General features: G+C 42.0%; 1 protein-coding gene across 4 annotated transcripts; it reads right to left on the bottom strand.

The window, feature by feature from the left end:
• Positions 1-1,060: 1,060 nt before the first annotated feature.
• LOC147886389 (glucan endo-1,3-beta-glucosidase 8-like) lies at positions 1,061-4,428 on the bottom strand. 4 transcript variants are annotated; one of them, XR_015543300.1, is made up of 4 exons: positions 4,053-4,428; positions 2,961-3,359; positions 1,420-2,670; positions 1,061-1,344 (listed from the first exon to the last, which is right to left on the bottom strand). XR_015543300.1 is itself a non-coding variant. In XM_087395424.1 (4 exons), the coding sequence occupies exons 2-3, from the start codon at positions 3,311-3,313 to the stop codon at positions 1,554-1,556; spliced, it is 1,470 nt and encodes a 489-aa protein (XP_087251550.1). In that variant the 5' UTR covers positions 3,314-3,359; positions 4,053-4,428; the 3' UTR covers positions 1,062-1,248; positions 1,505-1,553. The 4 variants fall into 4 exon arrangements, 3 of the variants coding, with proteins under 3 accessions (XP_087251548.1, XP_087251549.1, XP_087251550.1); XM_087395424.1 differs by having other exon boundaries at positions 1,062-1,248; positions 1,505-2,670; XM_087395422.1 differs by having other exon boundaries at positions 1,061-2,670.
• Positions 4,429-12,100: the final 7,672 nt, after the last annotated feature.

Here is a 12,100-nt window from a genome sequence, read left to right as displayed (position 1 = left end):
TTTGCAAGGCCCCCAATGGGCCCTTTATATTGGGCTGTTTGCCCTCTGAAATGACCAAACTTTCGAGGGTATACCCAACCAGCAGATCCCAGACTGGGCCAACCCAGTCTTTGCTCCTGCAGACAGCCAACTTGCTGCCATGTGGCAGGCACCTATTGGCCTGACCTGCCCCTGCACTCACCTGACTGCTCTCTGCAGTCTGCAGACCTGCTCTGCTATAGCCACCTAAACCTTCTGCTGTTTCCCAGTCCGAAAGGCATGTCATTGCATGAGCACTTCTGCAAGGCTTGGCCTGCAGGAGCGTCCTACATTTTCATGGATTGATGGTTGTATACCTGCCGGCTATTGGCGCCCGCACCCGAGGTACTCAAGGCAGTGAGCTGAGACCCTGAGAAGTGGGCTGCAGGATGGCCAGCACCCTTCACTTCAGCGTGTCACGGATTGCTTAATTTGTATGTCAGAGTTTCTAAAAGAAGGTTCTTTTTGTGCATAGTCCATGCAATACGGATAGCCATGGGCCAGCTTTGGAGATCATGCCACAAAATCACAATAAGATTATGAGATGATGTATTCCATGCCATATGTAAGATGTGGAGACTCAAGAGCATGTACTCATGATGTGCTTCAGATACTATGAGATCAGAAGCCGATACCATTTTTTTGTTTTCCCAGCGATTCCTAGACATGAGTCAGATGCCCTCTTTGTATATAATCAAACGTAGACGCAGACTCAAGAGGCCTCCAACTTAGTTAGAGACACAGTTTAAGGTCGCAAGAACAGGATATCTTTCTGATTTGATCTCATATGTCCCTTTGGCTTTTCAAAGATGCTAATCTCTCTCTCTCTCTCTCTCTCTCTCTCTCTCACACACACACACACAAAATCCTCAAGTAAGAAATGTGGGAGCTGCAGACCGGGTCCTACAAAAGGATGTTTTGTGCTAAGCAATGAAGTTCAATTCCTTCTTAAGAATAAGGATGGATTACATGTTATCAAAGCCGAAAAGATAGGTTAGAAAAGTACACTTAGACCAAATTAAATCCGAGATAAAATTTGAGTTATTGAATACTTCACTCTTTCCTTCAGCGAATAGCAGCAATGGCAAAACAAAGACTAGACTGCAGTATTAATTCTAATGTTCAAAGACAATGTGTATTGAAAGCTACAGCATAAACCCACATATGAGGATCAAGTAAAATAACTCTGGAACTGAGTAATATTGACCCTCTTGAAAGAGAGCTCGAACCGTCTTTCTCAACGGCACATACCTGAAACTCAAAGGGGGAACGGTACAATCCAGGAGGGTTGACACCATAGGTGCATCGGGAGTCGGTTCGGATGACCTTTTCAAAATCTTCTGATTAGAATTTCGTGGATTCAAACAGGTGCTCGGAAATATCTAATTTGCGCTTGCTGACCTGTTTCAGGACCTGGAGTCTTTCCTTTTCAGCGCAGGAGTCACTGTAACAAATTACCCACTTGGAGAACCTAATCCAAAAAGAGGAGGCATCACCTTTTTGAGGCTACATCAAAAAATCTACAACCTTTGCATTTATTCCAAGTACAGAAAGAAGTGACTGAAGGCCACGACAACCAACAATAAAGCTGATGGCCACTTCCAAGTGTTATAAGGAGCAGCAGATGCATAAGCAATTTGCACTATGAAATCACAAGTGTTTTTTGATGGATTTGTAGTTGTTATCTGCGCAAGACCATCGAAATCACATGTGCCTAGCCCTTGACTCTGTCTTTGAAAATACTGGTTGAATGCATAAGAAGCGTTTCCATTTGTATCCAGATAAGGATTGCAAGAGCAGCCAAAACCAAGAGATGTGCAGTCAGAATATGTACAGGCGTAAGTAATACTATTGGGTAGACTGGACATGTCACCAGCGTTTGGGTTCAAGACGCACCACTGTTCCGTCATGTAAACCACACCCGAGGCTTGAACAAGATTTTGTCCATTTGCGCCAGTAAGAGAAAGAGCATACTTCGGTGTTCCATCATACTGGAAGATTCCCCAATGTCGCTCAAAATTCCCAGGCGCTATGCTTTTTGCGTCCTCGTCGATTAGGCTGAACAGATAAAAGGGAATGGCTATATTGGGGCGACGGGGAGTACCCACGTTACTTAAAATATGATTAAGAAAGCCTTGATTAAACTTCTTTGCATAGTTGGGGTTAGCGCTGACATCGCCATCTGTGGGCCACCCTATCTCTCCCAGTATTATATTCATGCTACCATACCCTGCAGCAGTTAAAGCAGCTACCAGAGAATCGTAGCTAGCATCAAATACATTTTCGTAGGTGTATTGTCCGTCTTGTAACGGAGAAGTAGTACCATCAAAAAACGCATAATCAACTGGGAAATTCTTGTCATTGTACAGGCTTATGAAGGGATATATGTTGACCATGAAGGGGGCGTTGCTACTATTTAGCCATTCAACAATCTGAGTCATGATGTCTGCTATGCCAGACCTGAATCGGGTACCAGAAGGTACGGAAGAAATTGAGAGAATGTCAAGATTCAAAGGCACGGTGGCCTTAACCTGTTCTCCCAAGTTTGCTTGGTTTAGAGCTTTCTGAATATTGACTAGCGCAGGATATGTTGTATTTGTGTACGTTCCGTTGTAAGTTTCCAAAAACGGTTCGTTCCCGACAGCTACGTATCTGCAGCCATAGCAAAGCATAGGATTGGAGAAGAGACAATTGTGCCATAGAAGACAACACTATACGCGAGAGACGTGCGCTGACTGCGAGCGTCGCTGGTAACAGGATGGTAAGACGGAAATGCCTTGCAACGAATTGAAGTAAAATGAATGAATTGCTTCACAGAAATTAAGACTATAAGGATGAAACATAGCTTGAAGCAACTCATAAGATAGAACAGTAAACTAACGCAACCTCGACTGATACGAGAATTTTAGAAGAAGAACAAGAATGAGGTTCCTCGCACGTACTCAATGCTCGTTCCGCCTGAATAAAGGTAGCGCACGACATTGTTTTGCACCCACGTTTGTGCTTGAGCTGGATCTGTCATGCTGAGCAGCAAATCGTTGGGAATAGCCACCGTCACCTTTATACCCGAGTTTGCGAGCGCATTCACAACGCTGCTGTTTGCATCAAAGAGCTTGACGCGTTGTATGTTGTTGGCCTTTAGCATCTGCACGACCGTTGCAGGAGGCAGGGGATGCGAGGCCTGAGTTCCCCAATTCACCCCGAGTCCGTGCACCTGCCGATACTGTGTCGCCCACACGACATAAAAGGCGCACAGCGCAATAACCGGCCATACCTGCGATACTCTTCCCCTCATCGCAAAGTCACGCAAAGAACTATCAACGGGAGTCGTGTCCGTTCCTCTGCAACAGGAGCGGCGGTAGGAATGCAACAACCGGAATCAGGATCTTTGCGGGGATATACAAGGCGGCGCTTAGGTAATCAAACGCGTTCAAATGATAGTTAAATGGAACGTGAAGGACGAATGCCAACGATTGAAGCTATAGAAATGGAGCTCGATATAAGTTCGGTGGAAATGAGATGGCACCTACTGAAAACGACAAAATGCGACAGCTGCAACTAACTAAAACGAGGCAGGGGACGGCGAAATGTGACGGAGCGAGCGAGCAAAAGGAAAGGATAAGGGAAAGGGGAGAGAGAAGGATGCAAGGGAGGGGGTAAAGGCAAGCACCAGAGGTGGAGATGTCGATGCAAACGCTGCACGGTGTTTGCTTGCTTGCAATCCAGAGTTTGTGGCAAAATGGCATGCAATCCAGTGAGAACGGAAGCGTTAATGGGAAAAATGCATGAAATCCAGCGAAAAGGAAGCGTTTGTGGCAATAATGTTTCAGAAATGGGCGAGTTTGCGGCAAGGATGTTGTGCGAAGGATGCGGCTATGGCGATTCTGGGAAAATGCTATGCAAATCAGGAGAAAGGGGAGCGTTTCTAGCAGAATGTTGCAAGGATTCTTCGGAGGAGATGGCTATGGAGGAACGGAAGAAGCTAATAAAAAGCGAGGACGGTGATGAAAGCGAGGTTTGTCAAGGCAACACACCTGATCTTGTTGGAGCTGTGACGGATCTTCTTCGTCTCCTTCTCCCTCTCTGGTCTGGTTCCGTGATTCGTCCACTCGCCGGGTAATGTGCAAATCTGACAACACAACAGCAGCAATAGCAGCAACAGGAGCAGCAGCACAACCGACCTTTGGTGGCAAGGGTCCCTCTGCTGATGCACAAACCAGGATCAATCTCCCTTCCCCGGTCGTAGCTGATTCCATCCGCTCATCATCCTCCCCATCGATTCATTGCCGATTCATCTCCGATTGATCTCCTTTCAAGTTTCTCCATGGATCGAAGGACCACACGATGCTCCTCCAAAGCTTTTTCCTCTCCAACGTGGCCGAACGAGCAGGCTCTTTTGGAAATGCGCGATGATCCCTGATCATCTTCTCTGTATAGTAAAGCGCGCGACGCGTAGTGCTGCTTGATGCGGAATCCAATATGGTGTGCAGCGTGCTTTCTGTGACGGTACCGGGAGGATTTCGAGGTCGTCCGAAAGACGTCAGGGGAGACGGCGTTGTTGTGCGGCCATCGCCATAGCCAGACATGCTCTGAGATGGATTGCCATCGCCATAGCCAGAAGCTCCAGAAAAAGCTTGAGAAGACGACGCGCCACCCTACCCCACACATTTGGCGGTCCCACTAACTTTCACCCTTGCCTATTTTGGCCCCCCTAACTTTCACCCTTCCCCACACATTTGGCGGTCCCACTAACTTTCACCCTTGCCTATTTTGGCCCCCCTAACTTTCACCCTTGCCTATTTTGGCCGCTCCCCCCCCCCCCTCCCCTTTCTAGAACTCGCTTTTTTAACCTTCATTACCTTCCTAATTGTGATTTAGCCTCCTAACCGAATCCCTTCCCCCTTGCAATATTTTAATTTAGCTCCCTTCTATTTTATTAGGGGTGAGGTTCCTAATCAATCCCTACTTTAACAATTGCTTCTTCAGTGGTGGCCCTCTCTCTCCCTTCCGTCGCACTGCGCGAAGCAAGGAGAGTTTGATGTCTTCTCTGTCCATCCCACTCGACTAGTCAGCTTGATAGTGTTAGGATCTCTGTCCCCATCAAGGTCACAGATCCTCAGCATAAATATCATTGAATCAACCCTCATTATTGTGATGAAATTAAGCCTACCACCACCTCGAAGTTGCATTCTCACCGCATTCTCACCTTATATTGGAATAGCACATCCCTTCCTCAAATTGAGTGAAAGGGCCTCTTCTTTGTCTTTCTCAATCAAAATCAGGGCATAATCTAACTCCCCCTCGTGTGATTAAATTATTTCCAAGTGACGATCCCCTCCTCAAATTCTTCCATTGCCACAAATCTTGTGTGAATAGTAGGTGCCTTTGTTCCTAACTCTTTTAAAGGGATACAATTGTTGCTCTCAAAGGTTATGGCAAAGGTATGATAAGTTCCTCCAATCTTCCCAATGCATGTAAAGGAGCTTGAACGAAACCGCAATTCTTTAAGCACATTTCCTTACGTTTACAATGCCAATCTATGATAAGATGGCATTTTGAAATTTGTCCCATATGAGAAAACTGTAGCCATGAGTTCTTAGTAGCACAAGGAGTAAGTCATGAACATGCCTCTCTTTCCCTCCAACTTAGCTTTGAGATATCCACAATTGTAAGGATGGCAAAGTGACACACTGGGAGCATAGGCACGTACTAAGGTGCTTGGTTGATAAGTAGGGCCCCCTTCCTCAGACTGGTATAACTTGGGCGATCACCTTTCCAGAACATTAAGGCCATACAAGGGTACCAAGAAACCATTTTAGCACAAAGAAGTCGAGGCAACTTCAAAATTTGTGGTGGCGAAGCCCGAACATGACCATGTGAGACGCATGATGGGACGGCAAACATGCTTCAAACATGTCTTCAAAGGCAAGGCAACCATCACAACTACAATGATCTTGAAAGCGGTCACAGCAAGCAAACGTCTAGAAAGAAACCAGCATACATTTAATTGATTGTCCAATGTCAAGCGTGATAGCTAGTCAAAGTTAAATTGCCCCAGGGAATGACAGGGGTCCATTGTTAATTTGGCGGAGTACGGACCTTTCCCTAAAAGAAAAGGGACAGCTACAGCCTACGTCGTCGCTTTCCCAGAGTCTACGTTTGGCCGCCAAAATTAGCGGCGCTATCTGACCCATCAGGGACGTACCAAACCGGCTATCTCCCGTCGCTCGCTACGTCCCTTTGACCCGTAAAACGACATCCGTCACCGCCACGTCACCCGCCCTGCCGACCTTTTTTACTACCCTGCAACCGGCCAGGCTTTTTCTTGTGCCACGCTTGTACGCCCCTTAGTTTTTTTAATTGCCCCTAGTTAATTCATTTTATCCGCTCTCCCTTTTTTTGATTCCCTCACTTATTGCTTTTTGAGTATGCTACGTTTCGCAGACTTAAATATATATCCTGTGTACCTCCCCCCCCCCCAAAAAAAAACATTTCAGACCTGTTGAATGTTTTGGGTTTACTCCTTTCTTGTCGATTCTCCTCAGATTGCGGTTTCCGTGTCTCCCCAGAATCCTAAGCTCTTCCATGCAATGTCATGTCTTCTGATAGGAGCACAAGCCAGTGGGATAATGCCACATGTTTCCCTAAAACACACCGATGTTCGCAAAAAACAACTATATAGGATCAAATTGTAATCTACCTAGAAATTTCGTGTGCATGATGATACCCAAAGCAAAATTTGTCATGTAATTGTGAAAAGTCTCTAAGAACACTAAGCGTCACAACTTAGGGTATGATCACACACAAGAAGTGGTTTAAGCCCTACTCTAAAATCATTTGTCATGTAATTTCTCTAAGAGAGCTAAGCATCACAAGTCAGGGTGTGATCTCGCACAAAAGACTAACTATATACTCACATGCACATGCAACCTCCACGCTTCTGGTGGGGCCCAACCCACAACTACTTACAAATGGGTAGTTTCACATGGCTCACAAACAAATGTGGGCTTGAACACGTCACAACACCGAGCATAGATCACCAAGTGTTGCATACTCATGGCAAGTCCTTACACAGTTTGCAATTTCAAGACAATGCTCCTCAAACAAAGGGCTTATAGAAGCTCATGCTAACAATATCATAAAATAAAAGCTCATTTATGCTATGTAGTTGAAGTATGCATGGTGGAATGCATCACCACTTCACGGATGTAGATGCAACTATGCTAGATTGCTCCTTTATTTAATTTATATTGGAAAAATTAATGCTAAGATCAAAAGGACACAACTTGTAGTTGAGAGAAATATGTAATTTGCATGGTTTTAGGCTTGTATTTATTGTTATGCAAAACAAAGGTACTGGTGAGGTCACACAAAAACAAAGCTCAATAGGCTTATCTACCATAACATCAAGGGTATGTTTATATGTGTGTACAATCATAGATCAACTAATTTGTAAATGTGTTTTTGAAGAAGATATCTGTCACCCACACATTCTCGCACCATAATTGCATGTGTCATCTTATTGTCATCGAGTTAGCTGATCCCTTTGATTTGATTTTATTTTTTAACCCCTTCGATTTATGCCAAATGTGCTTAGAGTAGCTTTTGCGATTACACATTCAAAAGAATATGCACTCGTGTAGTCATAAATCAATTAAAAGGAAGGAAAGGAATCGTTAAGATTAACCACCATTGCAAACTACTCTATTGTGAATTTTAAGGCCATAATTATTTGTTCATGCATTTGTTCTCATAAATTCAACACCACATAACATGAGGTACATCTTATAGCATATGGTAAGCCTAGAGTAGGATTACTTTCACACTATATAGCATTAATAGGTTTTGTTTGCAAGCATTTAGAGAGAGACTTGCAAGCATGTTTGCGATTGTCTATGGCTCATTTGTATAGAAAGGTTGCAAGTATGTTTGATTTTTCCTATGGCTCAAGGGATAATTTTGATATTATAGTTAGACCATGAAATGTATCATGTGGCTAATGTGGTGTTGATGTTGCACTTAGTCATAGCATAAAACCAATGCTTGTTTCTTTGGTTGCTTAGCAAATATTTTACAAATGCAAAGTTACATTCACTTATGCTCCCCGTCAACATGCATTATTTCTTCTCCAGATAAGTACTTATTTATAGGGAGCATGTTTTGCGTGTGTAAGAAGCAAAATGTATGAAGTACTTTTTATAGGGAGTACGTTGTGCATGTGTATGAAGCAAAACGTATCATGTTTTATACTAATTACATATAGATGAATATGATCATAATGTGCACTCAATGTGATTAACACCATCTAAGATGGCACATGTGGACTCACTCAAGGGTATGTCTTCTTTAATAAAACTAGACTCTCACAAAACTTTCTCCTACTCACGTTGTAGTCAAGGAAATGTATTAGTTTTCCCCATTTCACATGCATAACTCCATAAAGGACTAAATCCAAATGGACACACTACGTGGACTATGTTTTATTTATATGTGGTCTCTCAATGCACATGTGCATACATAGCTTGCAAGCCATACTGAAGCTTCCATGATCCACTTTCATTTTATTAGCCTTAACTTTGCATAAAAACATTCCTTATGTGGCAGTGTGATGTCACATGAACACTCATGGCTAAGACTATCCAACAAACTTATCATACAAGAAAAGTGTTGATGCATGGGGCAATTAACACAAAAAGTAAAATTGCAACAATCCCTTCCAAAGAAAGTGTCTCATATATCTCTTGTATGTGTCATTCCCTCAAGATGTGACATTCTAATCACATGTTTTAGTATGCCTCTCACAAGCTTAATTTAGATTATTTGGGAGAATTAATGTTAAAATGGCAAAGCCTAATGGGTTACACACAAAAATCACTCAAAAAAAATATGTCCTCACTCTAGGCTTTTCAAATGTCTATGCAACCCTAGACTTTACAAGCTTGCAAGTATTGGGGCATCAACCATTTTCTCTAATCTCAATAGTTTAAATGCTACAAAGGCACATTTATCTGGACTTGTAAAAAGAAATCGATAAAGTATTACGTTAATGCATCTCGTACTGAAGAGATCCATACTATCTTTATATCTTTAAACAGTATTGAAGATACTTGAAAACAATATCTTAGTCCTACTAGATGCCCACTACACCAAATAGTCCTATGGGCCATGTGAGAAAGGAATTTCATAGGGCCCTTTCCATAAAAAATACCCAATCGTTAAAGTATTGTCTAAAGCATGCATCATGAAGGATAATATAAGGAGAAGCTTGATTTGCTAGAGAATTTCTAAGAATAATGAGGGACAAACAAACGTGCAACTTTTGTTTGTATAGTGCTAAACTATAAAGTATCTTGGCCATTTAGAGCCTTTCATGTAGCTATATACATTTCCATTTTGAAGCATTCATACATGACCATAAATGGCTAGTTCTATAACTTTGTATATGTGCATGCATATACATGCTCATGTATGCATGCATGCATGCATGTGCGATTTGTGCATGCGTGTTTGCATGCACATGTGCAAGTATGTGCATGTGCATACATATACATTTGTGTGTGTGCATGTGTGTGTGCACCTACGCATGCAAAAGTGTGTGTCTATGTGTGCACGCGTGCATGCACACACCTGTTTGTTCCTATGCATGCATGTGCACACGTGTGTGCATGTGTGCAAATGCACATGCACATGCATGCACGTGCGCTTGCACATTCATGCATCTATGTGTGCGTGTATGTGTGTATGCATGTGTATGTGTGTGCATGCATACAAATGCACCTCTACGTGCATGCGTGTGTGTGTGTGGGGGGGGGGATCCCCCCATATTTCTTTAAAGTGGAGTTTGGACCAAGTATGCTAGAATTTTTGAAGGGACTTGTCAGACAACTAAACTTTAAGACCATAGGTATGGAATATTATTAAAAGACACCAAACCCCTTTTCATAGACCTCTGATCAAGGTACCTAAGATGTCGCTAAGTATATTTGTCAAATCATATCCTCATATTTTGTTAGTCTACTCTAATATTCATCATTTCTTGAAGATCTCTAACATAACCTACCCTAGTCTACTCTAATATTTGTCATTTCGTAAAGATCTCTTACATTATCTACCCTAGTGTTGCAAAGAGCTTCAAACAAAAACAAATCAATGACATCTCCATAATAATTCATGCTAATCACATCATTTATGAGATTAGCGACCTCTTATATTGTTTCTCTTACTTTTTCAAGGTTGCTCCCTCATTCATATCCTCCTCACTCAGTCTCTAATTCACATGAATGCGTCCAACATTCAATGGATACGGTGGCTTGATAGCTGTCTATATAATTCATTGGCCTATCTTGTGCCACCTCATCCTATGTCAATGACGATGCTATTAAACTTTGCTAATTAAATCTTACTTTAAGTAGGCCTAATTGTTGCAAGTATGAAATTGGGAACCCCATTTGCGTAGGTCCAAAACCAACTATCTTTCTAATAATTATTCGATCTATTCCCATATAACCATGGATCTAGATCTAATAATTTGAAATCAATGGCTAACATGCATGATCTGTAGATCTTGAACCAAAATTTGAGAGTCTGAATTGAGTGCATCTGGGGCTAAAAGCCCAAAATGATTCCTTTGACCCAAAAAAGGATTATTTGGACCCAGAATCTGAACTAAGGATCTAGATCTAGTATCCAAATTCAATAAATCCAAAATAACTTGGAGAAGGACTCCTTGGACACCCCAAAACTAAGGATGTACCTCTTATATGTATATTACAAGTAAATCTGAAATACTTAATAAATCAACTCACACATCTAGTATTCGGCACTTCTTCTCAATTGAAGCCCTGGATTAGGAACCTGATATACGTAGTATATGTGCATTCTGGAACTTGAAATAAATAAATGCTCATTTGGAATCCATAGATCTTATATCCAAAATGAAAATGCTTTGGAATGGAATGGGTTTACCGAGACTTGGAATGATCCAAAACCTTAATATATGGATGAAGATTTGGCAAAGAAGCCCAACCTAGCTAACGATCTTATTAGGATCTAATTTTCAGAAGAGATCAGATCAACAATATATCTAGTATCAAGATCTTGAAAAATGTAGTTTCAAATATTCTATACTCCCAAATTTGAGAAAATTTTATCAAAACATTGAATCATTTATAGCCTAAAATTTTACATACAAGATATTCAGAGTCCAAAATCTAATGTCATCTTTGGTCATAAAATCCAGGACTTCAAAAATCTATAACAAGTTAACAATTTATTGTAATTTTTTATTAATCAGTAGTATAAGTAAATTCGGAACCCAAGGTTAACTTGGAACTTAAGTACACTGGGAACCCAAGGTTCACTCGGGACCCAAGATTAACTTAAATTTTTTGTATTTTCCATTGCAAATCAAAACTACAAGTCGAAGTGTAAGTAAGCTTGTGTGTGTGTGTGTGGCACGCACGTGCACATGTGCATGCATGTGTCCAAGTGTGTGTGCACATGAATGTTGGCTCTTTCCAACGGCTTCCGCGGGAAGAGTAGGGTATTCTCAATATGCAAGATTCCGAGGCTTTTTGTCACCTATAGATATATCGGGGTTGTTGTTTGTAGTATACGTGTAGCTTAGGACCTCAAGTCGTGTTCCGGTGAGAGATGTAGGCTTAAGTGTGGTAAGCAAACATAGTTCATGCATGTGTAAAAGGAACGTGTATCATCATGCTTGAGGTAATGAAGGCTTTTGCCTTCATTGGGGGTTGCAGAGTTTAGGAGTTTAAGGGTTAGAAGGAGAGTCCAGAGTTTAGAAGGAGGTTCCAGGGTTTAGAAGAGGTTCCAAGGTTAGAAGGAGGTTCCAAGGTTTAGAAGGAGTTCCAGGGTTAGAAGGAGTTCCAAGGTTTAGAAGGTAGTTCCAAGGTTTAGAGAGAAGTTTCAGAGTTTAGAAGAGGTTCCAAGGTTTAGAGAGAGGTTCTAGAGTTTAGAAGAGGTTCCAAGGTTTAGAGTAGAGTACATGGTGGAGAACTCATCTCCCTTGTAGAGATCATGGAGATTAAGGGTTGAGGAACTAAGTGTTTAGGGGGAGCATAGG

The sequence above is a fragment of the Dipteris shenzhenensis genome, chromosome 24 (genome assembly GCF_047967505.1).
Source record: "Dipteris shenzhenensis isolate YYH24624 ecotype China chromosome 24, Dip_SZ_1.0, whole genome shotgun sequence".
Classification (NCBI taxonomy): domain Eukaryota; kingdom Viridiplantae; phylum Streptophyta; class Polypodiopsida; order Gleicheniales; family Dipteridaceae; genus Dipteris; species Dipteris shenzhenensis.
Note: the sequence above shows the minus strand (reverse complement) of the source record. Positions and strands in the feature narration are given on the sequence as shown.